The sequence below is a fragment of the Chiloscyllium plagiosum genome, unplaced genomic scaffold, assembly GCF_037043375.1.
Source record: "Chiloscyllium plagiosum isolate Xiang-an unplaced genomic scaffold, Cpla_swu_hap1 HiC_scaffold_24, whole genome shotgun sequence".
Taxonomy (NCBI): domain Eukaryota; kingdom Metazoa; phylum Chordata; class Chondrichthyes; order Orectolobiformes; family Hemiscylliidae; genus Chiloscyllium; species Chiloscyllium plagiosum.
The window spans coordinates 16254276-16269638 of record NW_028270162.1 but is presented as its reverse complement, the minus strand read 5'-3'; the positions used below and the strand labels follow the sequence as shown (position 1 = coordinate 16269638).

The window sequence follows — 15363 nt, the reverse complement described above, 5'->3', positions numbered from 1 at the left end:
AACATTAAAAATGATCAAAAGAAATAATGTAGATTCAATAAACAAATTACATACATACCTATCTATTACTTAGGATTTTGAAGTATTTTAGGAAAATATATTCCTCTTTGAATATAGCTACCAGAAGTAACAAATTTAAAAATAACAAGAGTATCTGAACCTGTGAATTTTGTTTTACGTAGTTCAAATGAACTACACTTATCACTTACTACTTACACAGAACGAGGAAATGTATTTGTCACCTTGAACCATGACCTGGGTGAGTCACTCAAGTAGCAATTTAATATTCCCTTCTGCTTAGCTGCAAGTTATACTAATGCCAAAATATAGTTCAAGGGTAACACAGCCTTACAGTGCATCAGGAAAGTTTCCATTATTCGTGTACAAATCTCGATTTGTTGTTTTTAGACATTCTCAATGTCAGGGATCTAATTTTCAAACTCCATTCCATCCTGACCTGTTGCACAAATGCATGTTCCAGCAGGGGCCCATGAGCAGCCTGATTGCATTTTTTTCAACCTCGGGATGGTGGAACCAATTCTGTATCTCCAGTGCAAGCCAGGATGATATCAGCTAACACTACAGAAAAGGAATGAAATCTGAGGTTGTTCTGGTTTAAATGGCTTAACAGGTGATACATTACTGAACCACCAGCAAAAAGTATGTCCATGAGTGAAGTAGAAAAAAAGAGAAACGGCGAAAATTGAGGGTTCAGTGCATCACCGAATCTCAGAATGACAGCAGCACAGCATGAGACCATTCAGATCATTATGGCTGAGCTGGTTCATTAAAGGAACAATGGAATCTTTAAATAGTTCATTCTTGTGTTGCAAAACTGTTCTTTCCTGTAAACCTGATGAGCTCTTGATTTTTGAATGTAAGAGGGTAAAGATGGTAATACATTTTCAATGCAAACTACATTTTCTACATTTTCTCCATTACAACAGTAACCACGCTTCAAACGTACTTTAGGATATCCTGTTGTCATGAATGGTCAAATAAATGTGTCTTTCATTTTTGTGTTCATTTGATCACTTTTTTCAGTGTAGAATTTCATATTTGTTAGAGCAGAAGTTTCTGTTTGTTTGAGCAAGGAGCCAGTCTTGAGGTGTAGCTGTGTCCTTGTTTTAACATTATCTTGCCTGTATTTAACTGATAACTGCTGCATGAGAGGTTAAACTTGGCAATAGTGGGAAGAGATCAGGTTACTGCAGTTGGCTCAAACTTTGTTTCTCTTGTTAAAAAAAGTTCCTTTCCTGCAGCCGTAATGAGCCATTTGCATTGTTGGGATTCAAGATAACATAGTAGAGCGAAGTTGAAGGAAATTGCTTCAATCAGCAAGAGTTAAGTTCTGTGTATATAACCCCCCTCTTCCTGAGTGAGTTTGGATGCCGCAGAGTGGCAAAGCTAGTTGCAGAAGTTATGTCTGCTGAGTTTATGAAAGGGTGGGAAGTTAAAAGTCAGTATGTTATTCAGCTGCCGTAGCTGCTCTTTGGACTTGTTGTCAGGGGGCTGGAAACGAATAAAGCTTTGTACTTCACCAAGAACAAAAATTAAGCTTGAATTCTTCCATGGTAGGGAAGAACAACCCACCTTCTACATTGTTTCAGTACCCGAAGAGGTGAGTGAGTTAATTTTTTTAACAAATGTGAAAAATCATTCTTGTCTCCTTTCTGTGCAAAACATGTATGTTTCAGAGTTAAACGATTCTCATGGTCCAAGCTGGATAGTTGCCAGTTTAAAATGTTGTAAACACTGCTTCACGTGACTCTACTTTGTCTTTATTTTAAACTAAATCTTCCATGAGTATGCTTCTTTGCTAGGTATATTCATGCTAATGAATTTGAATGATGTCTGTTGGATGCTAATGAAGTTAAGTATTTAAAAGTGGAACAAAATGCATGCAGTTTTGAATTGATCTGTACACTGTTAGAGCTAGAAAAACTGTCAATAATACTGCTATGCTGTTGCTGTTATGGCAGATTGTTGTGTATAATGTAGCTGTTCTGTTGCCCTATGTTACTACACTATACTTCAAGAAATATTGACTTATTAGCCTGTTGGGACATTCTGATGTCACAAAATGTACTAAATAAACACATGGTGTTTCTTTCCCCCTAATCGCCGATGTTAGTGCATGGAGGTATGACTTAGTGTGGAACTGCCTCGGAGTTTGGCCCTGAAGTCCTCTATAATTGAATAGCTTATCACTCATTATCAGGACCTTGTAGTGAATTGCCATTGCCGATGAATGCACACCTCAGAAAGAATTCCTGAGTCAGCACCCTCAGGAGAAGCCTGGTAAGGAAGTGATCTAATCTGGTTTAATTTGTAAATCTATATTCTTTTAAGAAGTCTCTGATCTCCTTTAGAGTTACCCTTCACACTATCGTACACAAAGTTGCAAGCTGGGGATTTATGCTCAGTTGAGATCTCTAATAATCATAGAGTCAAAGAGTCATAGAGATGTACAGCACGGAAATCAGACCCTTCAGTCCAACTCATCCATGCCGAGCAGCTGTCCTAACCTAATCTAGTCCCATATCCCTCTAAACTCATCCTATTCATATACCGATCCAGATGTCTTTTAAATGCTGTCATTGTACCAGCTTCCACCACTTCCTCTGACAGTTCATTCCATACACACACCACTCTCTGTGTGAAAAAAGTTGCCCCTTTTATATCGTTCCCCTCTCACTCTAAGTCTAGTTCTGGACTCCCCCACCAAGACAAAATACTTTGTCTATTTATCCTATCCATGCCCCTCATGATTTTGTAAACCTCTATAAGGTCACTCCTCAGCCTCCGATGTTCCAGGGCAAACAGCCCCAGTCTATTCAGCCTCTCCCTGTGGCTCAAATTCTCCAACCCTGGCAACATCCTTGTAAATCTTTTATGAACCCTTTCAAGTTTCACAACATCCTGCAGAATTGCACACAATATTCCAACAGTAACCCATGTCCTGTACAGCCACAACATGACCTCCCAACTCCTATACTGAATGCTCTGACCAAGAAAGGAAAGCATACCAAACGCCTTCTTCAGCATCTTATCTATCTGTGCCTCCACTTTCAAGGAGCTATGAACTTGCACTCCAAGGTCTCTTTGTTCAGCAACATTCCCCAGGACCTTACCATTAAGTGTATAAGTCCTGCTAAGATTTGCTTTCCCAAAACGCAGCACCGCGCATTTAACTGAATTCAACTCCATCTGCCACTCCTCTGCTGATTGGCCCATCTGATCAACATCCCTTAGCACTCTGAGGTAACCTTCTTTGCTGTCCACTACACCTCCAATTTTGATGTCATCTGCAAACTTACTAACTATATCTCCTATGTTCACGTCCATCGAAAAGCAGTGGACCCGGCACTGATCCTTGTTGCACTCCACTGGTCACAGGCCTCCAATCTGAAAAACAACCCTCCACCACCACTCTCTGTCTTCTACCTTTGAGCCAGTTCTGTATCCTTGCCAATCAATGTCCCATGGGAAACCTTGTTAAATGCCTTACTGAAGTCCATATCAGTCATGCTTACCAGTCTGCCCTCATCAATTCTCTTTGGTACTTCTTCAAAAAAAAACTCAATCAAGTTTGTGAGACATGATTTCCTAAGCCCAAAGCCATGCTGACTATCCCTAATCAGTCCTTGCCTTTCCAAATACATATGCATCCTGTCCCTCAGGATTCCCTCCAACAACTTGCCCATCACCTATGTCAGGCTCATCAGTCTATATTTCCCTGACTTTTCCTGACCATCTTTCTTAAATAGTGGCACTATGTTAGCCAAACTCCAGTCTTCCGGCACCTCACCTTTGACTATCAATGGTACAAATGGTACAAATGTCTCAGCAAGGAGTCCAGCACGCTCTTGTAATACTAGCTGAAGGATGCTCTTTTTATTGGGGGATATGGGTGACATTATGGTAAAATTGTAGTTATTGTTCAGCCCTAGTTGCCATTAGAAGGTGTTATTTGGATTGGTGACCTCAAAGATATCAATCCAACTTGTTTAGAAAATGTGTTTGTCGAATGTAGGATGGTGCGTGACTTCTGATCTTTTGAATTCACAGTGGAAGGAGATACTTGTAGCCCTATGGGATGATTCTTTCTCCAAGTTTTCCATGTTTTAAGACCCATTCCTCTGGATGCAAAATACCTTTTTCTGTTTTGAAGGTAGAGGTTACCCCAAAATTAATATTCCCAGAATTGAGGAAAGCACTAAATTATCTGATAACAATCAATAAATTTCTATATTTGTATGCAGTGTTCACCCATTGGGATGTATATTTCTATTAGTTTATAGGAGTAAGAAATGTTTTCTGCAATAATTGACTGTATTCCATTTGAAGAATTTATGACATTTTTTGAAAAATAGGCGAGGACATCTCTGGGAGTATGTCAGTACAGCAAAGGTTTACTCATAACTGAGGATTTGTAAACCACTACAATAGGATAGTGTCTTTACCTAGTTGCACCTTCTTCTGGATAAAAATGACAGAGTGCAATATCCTAATGATTAATATGGAAAATGTGCAAATGTGAAAAATGGTTTTGGTTTTGAAGTTATGCAAAATATGTGTGATTTAAATGGGATCCAGATGCCTGTTAAAATGCTGTTTCTTACTAGCCAACTTTGTTTTAAGTAATTCTTTTATGTCATTTTCTCTTCCAGTTAAAATGTGCATGAGTCTCTCATGCATGTTGGAAGCTACTTTTCTAAAATGTATTTTAAGATCAATTTTTATATTATGATAAATGTTGCCTGAAAGCTGCCATTCAGTTTGAAGTGAGTGAAATTTTATTTTGTTTGTCTTCCTGAACATTGTGCCTTTACACTTAGGTACAGTGTTACCAAAGTTGGCGCCTTGCTGTCATCTATGCTTGTTATATCAGAGTGGTGCTGGAAAAGCACAGCAGGTCAGGCAGCATCCGAGGAGCAGGAAAATTGACGTTTCGGGCAAAAGCCCTTCATCAGGAATAGAGGCAGGAAGCCTCCAGGGTGGAGAGATGAGGGGTGGGTGGGCGTGGGGAGGGGGGTGCAGTGGGGCTGGGGAGAAGGTAGCAAAGAGTACAATAGGTGAATGGGGGTGGGGATGGAGGTGATAGGTCAGAGGGGAGGTTGGAGCAGATAGCTGGGAAGGGACATTGGCAGGTAGGACAGGTCATGAGGACAGTGCTGAGCTGGAAGGTTGGAACTGAGGTAAGGTGGGGGGGAGGGGAAATGAGGAAACTGGACTTCACCATCCCCTCTGACCTATCACCTCTTTCCCCACCCCCATTCACCTATTGTACTCTTTGCTACCTTCTCCCCAGCCCCACCCCCCATTTATCTCTCCACCCTGGAGGCTTCCTGCCTCTATTCCTGATAAAGGGCTTTTGCCCGAAACATCGATTTACCTGCACCTTGGATGCTGCCTGACCTGCTGTGCTTTTCCAGCACCACTCTGATCTAAACTCTGGTTTCCAGCATCTGCAGTCCTCACTTTTGCCTATGCTTGTTAGATATCAACTAAAAAAGTGAGTGTTGGCAGACTAAGTGACATTGAGAACCAGCAAGATTTTTCTTCATAAAGTTTTCATCAGGAATCACTGGACAATGATCATAAGTGGTAACAATGGAGTTTTTGCTGTTCTATTACTTTAGTCCCTCCAACTTTTAATGGTGTTGCGATCCCTCACCACTGCAGCTCAAGATGAGTCTATAAACATGACTGTCTTCTAAAGAGGGGAACAAATGCATTTGTACAATGCCTGGTTTGAAAATGTCATGAAAGTTTCACATTGTTTAGAGCTGTTGGAGTGCAGTGAAAGTGTCCCTGCCTTTGAACTGGAATGTCTGGTTTCAAGTCCCACCTAACCTGGAGGTATGTTGTAATATGTCTGAACAGGGTTGATTAAATCTAATTCAAAATTAATACTTTTAAATTGCATTGACTGTTGGGGAAGCAAATGTAAATGCCAGTTTGCACCTAAAATGTCACACAAAGCAATTAAATGAATATCCAGTTTTTTGCTCGTTGAAGGTGATGATTGAACTAGCAGCATTGGACGGGACACTGGAAGATTTCTGCCTCGAACTTTTGTTAAATAGCAGAAGTAAGGCTTTTTGTCTGTACAAGCTTTGTAATAGTTTTCCCATTAGTCTCACTTGCCTACACAAAACTGAACATTTTTCTCCTTCAATTATTTACCCAGTTCCCTTTTGATAATCATTATTGAACCTACATCTATCACTCTTTCAGGCAGTATATTCCAGATCAACCCACGCTGTGCAAAAGTTTTGCCTCTCATGTCGCTTCTATTTTAAATCTGTAACCTCTGGTTGTAGTAGTAATGTGAGATCTACACTCATGTGAATAAACGGCAACAGACTATTGAATATAACCATTTACAAAAAATAGTAAGAGAGGACATCTTATCTGGAGCCCTAGAAACTCAGGCTCCGGTTCCGTGTGAACAGACATCACTGTGACATACTCCTTTCACATATACTCAGTAGCTAACTCAGTGTAAAGTTGTAATTCTCTTTACTGTTACTGACTGTCCTACCGTCAAAAGCAGTTTCATCTTGTTATTCCATGATTTTGAACACCTTTGTCATTTCTCTCTGGAACTTTCCTTGTTCTAAAAAAATAATGCTAGTTTCACTCAGCTCTCCACTTAACTAAAGACTTGCATCCCTGGTATGATTCTGTTAAATATCTTTTATACCTTCTCCTGGAGAATTCCTTTTTGGAGCAAAGAGATTGAAGGGAGATTTTATAGAGGTAAACAAGATTTTAATAGGTTTTGATGAATTGGATGAGGAAAGCAGCCCATAGTAGGTGCTACTGGAAGGGTCAGGAGTCATAGGAAAGGCTAGGGCAAGTAGAGATGATCCATCATTTCAAAAGGAAATTGATGGGTACTTGAAAAGAAACCAGATCTAAAAGGTGGAGCAATGTAATGGTTTACTCTACAGAGAGGTGACTGATTGGCTTCTTTCTGTGCCGTAAGTGACTCTCACTGGAAGAGTGGAATTGCATAGGGGTGTAAGCAAAATGGGCTATGGTGAGATGTGTAGCAGAATGAGGTGACAAGTGCACAAGGCACATCTTTTTGTCAGGTGCAACGCAACTCATGCCATCTTTTAAACTTCTCACAAGCATTGTGACAGATTCTCACTCAGCAGCAGCAAGATGCTAATTACTATGATTATTGCTAATTAAACAGAGATAATAACCCAATTCAACTCATTAATATTCAGCCTCCCATCTTAACAAACGCGCCAGACAGCTTTAACAATGGGAAAACTCGACTGATTCTCATCTGGCAGAATCAGCTCTGTGCTTACTCCAGACAATCTCCATGTTGGACACCAGGCTCCAACGATGTTCCATGTGGTATCAACCACACACACCCATATCCACAGACTTTGGCATCCAATACGTGCCAGCTTCTAAGAACCCTCGTGGGGCATCTCTTATCTAGTAATGAGATGCTTATGCACTTCAGTGCTGCATTTTAAGCTGCAGTGGCAACTATCATTGTAATGTTGCAGCAAGGACACTGTGCATTCAGGAACATGCACCCAGCTCATGGAGTGGATCTTCTGCATCTCTGGCCTGTTGACATGCTGTCATCACTGATTCTGAGCCTACCCAGATGCTTACAACATCCCAGCCTTGATTTACCTTGTCTCTCTATTTTGGATCCCCTCAGCCAGAGTTACCAGACTTGTATTAATGCTGTCATGCTATGCTTTTGCAGTAGACACAAAGCCAGGAAGGTTGCCATAGTTGTTAGCTGGCCTCAGTCAAGACAAAGGCTAGGATGTGGCGCTCACTCTAGGGTCTCAGCACAGTAAGTCAAATGCAGCCTCCATTGCCAGCCCAGGCCATGCTACGGCAGTCAGAATCAGGATCTTCCACTCACAATGGTTGAGGAGCCAAATGACAGGCAGCACACCACCAGTTTTGACTCTTTCTGCCCTATTGTGAGCAGTTTTCTTTAGGGAACGAGAGAGGGTCAGGCAAGTAGGGGCTAGATTAGGTTGAGATATCTGGTTGGCATAGACGGGTTGGACCAAAGGGTCTGTTTCCATGCTCTACATCTATGACTCTGTGACCTCCACGCAAAGCACAGTTCCGGTTTTTCCCCAGTCTGCCATGCCTGAGGCAAATGTCAGCAACCATGTAGGGTTACTCCAGACGGACAGTACTTGTCAGGGTGCCCAATGAGCATTTAAAGTTTTCACAGGTGCAAGGAATGCTGATGAATTCTGGGATATCCATTGAGTAACAAGTTGTTACGGGAAAGGTGCATGGTAAATTGGGGTGTAAATTGGATATGAGAGACGCCTTAAAGATGTGGTAACTAATTAATGAGAAGAATTTGGTAAGATGCAATGAGAAAACTTGCTTGGGCATGTGGTGACAAACCCTCCAAAAAACTTAATGTAATTCAGACTTAGCCACAAAGTTGTAAGATCCAGGCCTTAGTTTCTATTTATCCAAAAAAAATTATAGTCTTGCTTCTGATTCTGTAACCTTTTAATTGTTTTATCCTTTACCACAAGGACACTGTTAGATATTAATCAGTAAACTAAAATCAACATGTTTAGTTTTCCAATGTTGATATAGTGATTGAACAGGTGATCCTTGTTGGTCAAAATGTAAGGCGGTTTGTCCCCTTTCTCTGGTGCAAAATTGTTGGTATCTATTGAAGCAATAATTCTTTTTCAGCTATCAATTCTAGAGGTATAATTTTATTCACTTGCAAAAGGGCATTTCTGTACAATCTTCTTCTCTTAAAAGATGGCAATGTCATGAGAGGCATGGTGGCTCAGTGGTTGTTAACTGCTGCCTCACAGTACCAGGGACCCGGGTTCAATTCCAGCCTTGGGTGACTGTTTGTGTCTGTGTGAAGTTTTACATTCTCCCCATGTCTGCGTGGGTTTCTTCTGGGTGCTCCCAGTTTCTTCCCCCAATCCAAAGATGTGCAGGTCAGGTGAAATGGCCATGCTAAATTGCCCATAGTGTTAGGTACATTAGTTAGGGGTAAATGTAGGGGAGTGGGTCTGAGTGGGTTACTCTTTGGAGGGTTGGTGTGGACTTGTTGAGCGAAATGGCCTGTTTCCATACTATAGGGATTCTAATCTAATCTAATAGAGACAACAAATGATAAGATCCTAGAAAAATCTAAGTTTCAAATTCCAACAAGTTACCAAGAGGAAGAGAATCAACTCCATGCCAACTTTCATCCCTTCTGTAGTAGGTTTGGGGAGAATCTCACACTTAGATTCCTATTTCACAAAGATAGAGAACATCTTTCCCCATCGTTTGGAGTCTGGACCCCAAAATCAGGTAGGAGAAAGTGAGGACTAAAGATGACTGTGGTGCTGGAAAAGCACAGCCGGCCAGGCAATATCCAGGAAACAGGAGAGTCAACATTTTGGGCATAAGCTCTTCGTCAGGAATGATGAAGAGCTTATGATTGAAACGTCGATTCTCCTGCTCCTCAGTACTGCCTGACCGGCTGTACTTTTTCAGCACAACACACTTCGACCTCAAAGTCAGGTCCTGGCTTCACATTATCTGATACTCAACACAATTTTTAATGAAAAACTTAAAGAGCTGCGGATGCTGGAAACCAGAAAAAAAATCAAAAACCTGTTCTGAAAAAGGGAATATTATCTCTGCTTTCTCTCCAGTTGCTGGCAGACCTGCTGAGTTTTTCCCAACAATTTTTTATGAACTGCCCGATTAATGATTAATTCTTCAAGACTCCTGTGCGCTTGTCCAGTTAAGGATGGGAGGGTAAGCAGAGGATTCCCACGGTCAAAAGATATGCAGATTAGATGGATTGACCATGCCAAACTGCCCATGGTATGCAGGCTAGGTGCATTAGCCATGAAAAATGTGGGGTTACGAGGATAAGTTGAGTCTGGGTGGGATGTTCTTTCAAGGGTCAGTGTGGACTCAATGGGCTGGATGGCCTGCTCCCACAATGTATGATTATGCACTCATGATTGTTCTCATTCGGTCGTACATCCTTTCAGTATTTATAACAGTACTGTATATTCACAGTCTTCGAAGCTACATTTTCTAATAAGGAAGTTTCACTGTATTTGTAACTGCCGTTTGCTCCCCTTCTTTCTTCAGTTTAATAGTTTGTTTCATGAAGCTCTTACAAAGAGTGCCCTACTGCTTACATTTACAAGTACTTGTGTATTGCAAACTGACATCAGGAATGCTGCTAGATTTTTTGTTTTGGTGAGTATTGCCCAGTGAAACTCTGGTGTGATCTGCTGCTCCAGGTAAAAAGAAACAGTAAAATTGTGGAACTTGTAGGTGCCTTTTGACTTAGAATTGCTTTTGAGTCCTATTGTTGGTGTCCCTGCCACAACCCATCTCATTCACTGTCACCTCCATCTCAACTATTTACATATTTTCCTAAGCAAGGCCACCGTCCTCCACACTCTGTAAATCTTAACTAATCCAAAGTTTTGCTGCTAGTATCTTCTGCTGCACCAAATCCTGTTCCCCAATGTTGGTAGGTCTTTCAGTGTTGCCATTTTTAAAAATTGTTTTGTCTATTTATATCTCTTCCTATCCCTTCCTGCCCTGTAATGCCTCAAAATATTGTTTTTCTGACTCTTTGGTTTGGATATGCTTGCACCCTTAGTCCCACTATTGTTAGCTGTGCCTTGAACCATCTAAGTCCCATTCTCTGACATTTCTTCCTTGCACTCTTCTTTCAAGATTTGCTTTAAAATCCAAATTTTTAAACAGACGTTTGTTCATCATGCTTAATATTTTCCCTTGATTGGTAACCATTGGAGATCAGAGTCATAAAGTGTGGTGCTGGAAAAGCACAGCCAGTCAGGCAGCATCCAAGGAACAGGAGAGTCGGCATTTCAGGCATAAGCCCTTCATCATTCCTGATGAAGGGCTTATGCCTGAAACAATGACTCTCCTCCTCCTCGGATGTTGCATGACTCACTTTGCTTTTCCAGCGCCATACTTTTCAACAGCATCTGTGGAGCATCAGTTTTCTACATAAAAGATGCTTTATAGATGCATATTGTTTGTGTTATTGCTTTTAAGGCTTATTGTGATTTGTAAAACTGGAATATTGTTTATAGCCATTAATTAGTTTTAAAATGGCAAATGCAGTTTTATTTTTTAAGTTTCTCACTTTTGCCCCTTAGTAAAAGCATCAGGTTTTCTATCACATTTGCATTGTTTATGTGAGAGTGACTGCCAAGTCATCATTTATCTCTATGGGAGACTTTTGTTGTACACCCATAGAGTATTAGCTCCAGTCCACAAGAGCTGAACTGTAGTGGAATATGTGGCAATTTCAGCCATCCCCACAATCAAATTTCCTGCCCTTGAACAGTCAGTGAGAAAGGGAATAGTTGACATGCAACCATTGACAATATGAGATGGAATGAGATACTAAATGCTGAAATACTTATGCGAGTATTGATTTTAAGGCAGGCTCTCATGCAGTTACAGAATTATAAGAAATCCCATAAAGTTGTACAATACTGAAATTGATATTGAAACCTCTATTGGGTAACTGGGCTTATAACATCTTTTCGTCCACCATTCTGGTTCCTTCCCAATTTTTTCACACTCTCAAAAGTTCACTCTGATTTCTTTGTCTTGTCCCCTTCCCAGGCTGAGAAGCAACATGGTCACCCCTACCACCCGCACCAGGCCAGCTGACCAGCAACTTGGCCTTTTCCAATGCCTTCACTCCTTTCCCAGTCTTGTTGAGAGGAAACTCTAAACACAGACTTCTCCCTGGCAACTCCACTTGGAACTGGGTCCTTTTTCCTAAACCGTTCATCTACACAGGCCTCTGCAAATCCAAATAAGATGAAAACCTTCCTTGGGCCACTGTCCTTATTCATTTATTAATCTAAAATTTAAATGCATTCATGGGACGAGGGCGTCGCTAACTAGGCCAGCAATTATTACCCATCCCTCTATGCTCAGAGGGCAGATTAAGAGTTAACCACATTGCTTTGGGACTGGAATCACACGTCAACCAGACAAATAAAGGGAGCAGTTTCTTTCCCTAAAGGACATTAATGAACTAGATGAGGTTTTCTAACAATTGACAATGGATTCATGGTTATCAGTAGAGTCTTAACTCCAGATTTTTAGAAAGTGTTTTTCATCAGTGTTAACTATGTAGAAGGGAATGAAAGCTAGAGAACTTGGGCAAAATAAATAGCGACTCCTTGAAAAGTGTACATTTTACACAGGAGGAGATGCTGGATGTCTTATATTGCATAAAACCTCAGGACCTGATCAAGCAAGGAAAGTGATTGCTGAGCCCTTTGCTGAGATATTGTCAGTAGCCACAAGTGAGGTGCTGGAAGACTGGAGGTTGGCTAACGTGGTACAACTATTTAAGGAAGGTTGTAAAAAAAGCCAGGGAACTACAGACTGGTGAACCTGACATCAGTGGTTGGAGGGGATCCTGAGGGACAGTATTTACATGTATTTGGAAAAGCAAGGACTGATTAAAGATAGTCAACATGGCTTTGTGCGTGGCAAATTGTGTCTCACTAACTTGATTGAGTTTTTTTAAGAAGTAACAAAGAGGATTGAGGAAAGCAAAGTATGGATGTGATAAATATGAAATTCAGTAAGGCGTTGACAAGATTCCTCATGGTAGACTGGTTAACAATGTTACACATGGAATATAGGGAGACCTGGCTATTTGGATACTGCACTGGGTCAAAGGCAGGAGACAGAGGGTGTTGGTGGAGGGTTGCTTTTCTGACTGGGGCCTTTGACCAGCGGTGTGCCGCAAAGATCGGTGCTGGGTCCACTGCTTTTGTCATTTGTATAAATGATTTGGATGTGAATATATGAAGTTTGGTTAGTAAATTTTCAGATAACACCAAAATTGGTGGAAAAGTGGACAGTGAAGCAGATTACCTCCAAGTATAATGGGACCTTGATCAGATGGGCCAAAGGGCTGAGAAGTGGCAAATGGAGTTTAATTTGGATAAATGAGAGGTACTGCATTTTTGAAAGGCAAGTCAGGGCAGAACTTATATACTTAATGGTAACGTCGTGGGGAGTGTTGCAGGACAAAGATTTTGTACTGCAGGTACACAGTTCCTTGAAAGTGGAGTCCAGGTCAATAGCATAATGAAGAATGCATTTGGTATGCTTGCCTTTATTGGTCAGTGCATAGAATATAGGAGTTGTGAGGTCATGTTGTGGCTGTACAGGACATTGGTTAGGCCACATGTGGAATACTACATGCAATTCTGGCCTTCCTGCTATGGGAAGGATGTTGTGAAACTTGAAAGAGTTCAAAAATGATTTACAAGGATGTTGCCAGGATTGGGGGGCTTTAGGAAGAGGCTGAATAGGCTGGGACTATTTTCCCTGGAGCATCGAAGGCTGAGGGGTGACCTTATAGAAGTTTATAAAATCACGAAGGATATCGATAGGAAAATAGACAAGATCTTTTCCCCAGGGTAGGGGAACCCTAGATAGCATAGCTTTAAGGTGAGAGGGGAAAGATCTGAAAGGGACCTAAGGGACAATGTTTTCATGCAGAGGGTGGTGTGTGTATGGAATGAACTGCCAGAGGAAATGATGGAGGCTGGTACAATTACAACATTTAAAAGGCATCTGCATGGGTATATGATTAGGAAGGTTTAGGGGGATATGGGTCAAGTGTTGGTAAATGGGACTAGATTAATTTAAGATATCTGGTCGGCATGGACGAGTTAGACCAAAGGGTCTGTTTTCATGCTGTACAGCTCTATGACTCTATAACTGTATTTGAATCTGGGGCCCCAGGACATTACCTGAGTCTCTGGATTAATAGTCTTGAATAATACCACTAGGCCATTGCCTCTCCTAATTGAGACATGCATCATGTATTTCTCCTCCTCCTACTCACCCACATAAGTGTAAATCTCTCCCCTCCAATTGTGAAGAAATTGAACCATTGCTCATTGTAATCTTTCCATTTCAATGAGAAACATTTTGCTCCCAGATGTGCCATCCTCCTTCCCTATTATCCTACTCTCTCCTCTCACCAACCATTTTATTTGTTTCTCTATGAGATAGTGAGGACTGCAGGATAAAGTGGTGCTGGAGAAAACAAAACAGGTCAGGCAGATCTGAGGAGCAGGAGAGTCGATGTTTTGGGCAGGATTTGATGAAAGGTCTTGTCCAAAATGTCAACTCACCTGCTTCTCGAATGCTGCCTGACCTGCTGTGCTTTTTCTAGTGCCACACTTTATCGACTCTTTCTCTCTGTCTGCTTTCCCAATTACCACCACCTCCACAGCCAACTTCTATCTTACTTGGCCTAAATACTGCTGTTCAGCTGGCATCCCAAAATTCAACACCAGTTGGTCACCCATTATTCATTATTGGTAAAGCAATATATATGTTTTATAAAAAACTTCATAATTTGTATTTGAACCTTGTAAGTGAAAAATAAGGTTACTGGAAATGAAGGTGTGTGAGTATACTTATATTTGTACTTACTTTGCAAAAGGACACACATAATCCTGTTTAGATTGAAAGTGCAAAGTTTAGCAGTGTATAGAACTGAAAACTGTTTACCCAGGTATTGGCATTCAGGACCCCTAATAATGCTGTTGTATTTGTGTCCAGTGGAGTCAAACACCACACTCTCCCTGTTTCCAGCTGTTGAAATATTGAATATTGTCAGAGCTCATGTCATGATCAGTTTACATGCATATTATCTTTTACCACCTCTTTCTGTATATCACTCCTGAGGCCAGTGGGTTATAGTTTCACAGAAACACAAACTAAATTGTGGGAAAGAGATCACAAAACATTATAAAACTGTTGAAATCTGTAATACTGGCCTTGGTCATAAGCTTTTTGTTTGGTGTTCTTTCTCAGATATATGCTGTAGTTGGCTTGATAATCTTTTCTAAAGCCGTATCTTGTTGGTTTTCAGAGTTCTTGAGGTAGGCCAATCATGCTTCCTCAGTGAAGAGCAACCAATTTTTTGTTGAAATAAGATGTTTGAATTCAATCCCTAAGTTCTACTCAGGATGGAGAAACGAGGTGGGAACCTTTTAATGACTGTATCTTTGATTTTTTTTCTGATTCAGATCTAACATGTCAAGTTTGCACTTGACAAAGAAGGGCAGGGAAGAACAACGGCTGGATCTGCATCGGGATTTCACGGTCGCCTCCCCTGCAGAATTTGTCATTCGGTTTGGTGGGAACAAGGTCATCGAAAAGGTATGCACCACTTTGGCAATGGTGTGTGGTTTGTGAAACAGAATTGTTTGGTCTTTTGTAGAATGTGCTTCAAGGTAGGTTGCATTGTAGGAAGCCACAGAAAATATGAAG

At 41.0% G+C, this 15363-nt stretch overlaps 1 protein-coding gene across 3 annotated transcripts in view; it reads left to right on the top strand.

The window, feature by feature from the left end:
* The first annotated feature begins 1255 nt into the window (after nucleotides 1-1255).
* The window catches only part of acacb (acetyl-CoA carboxylase beta), a 141444-nt gene continuing 127336 nt past the window's right edge, over nucleotides 1256-15363 (top strand). Inside the window, exons 1-3 of one of the 3 annotated variants that reach the window (XM_087999929.1) lie at nucleotides 1256-1621; nucleotides 2135-2301; nucleotides 15120-15252. In XM_087999929.1, coding sequence (XP_087856055.1) covers nucleotides 15127-15252 — 126 coding nt within the window. In that variant the 5' untranslated portion in view covers nucleotides 1256-1621; nucleotides 2135-2301; nucleotides 15120-15126. The remainder of the gene's footprint in view (nucleotides 1622-2134; nucleotides 2302-15119; nucleotides 15253-15363) is intronic. The other 2 variants (XM_087999927.1, XM_087999928.1) reach the window with 2 other exon arrangements.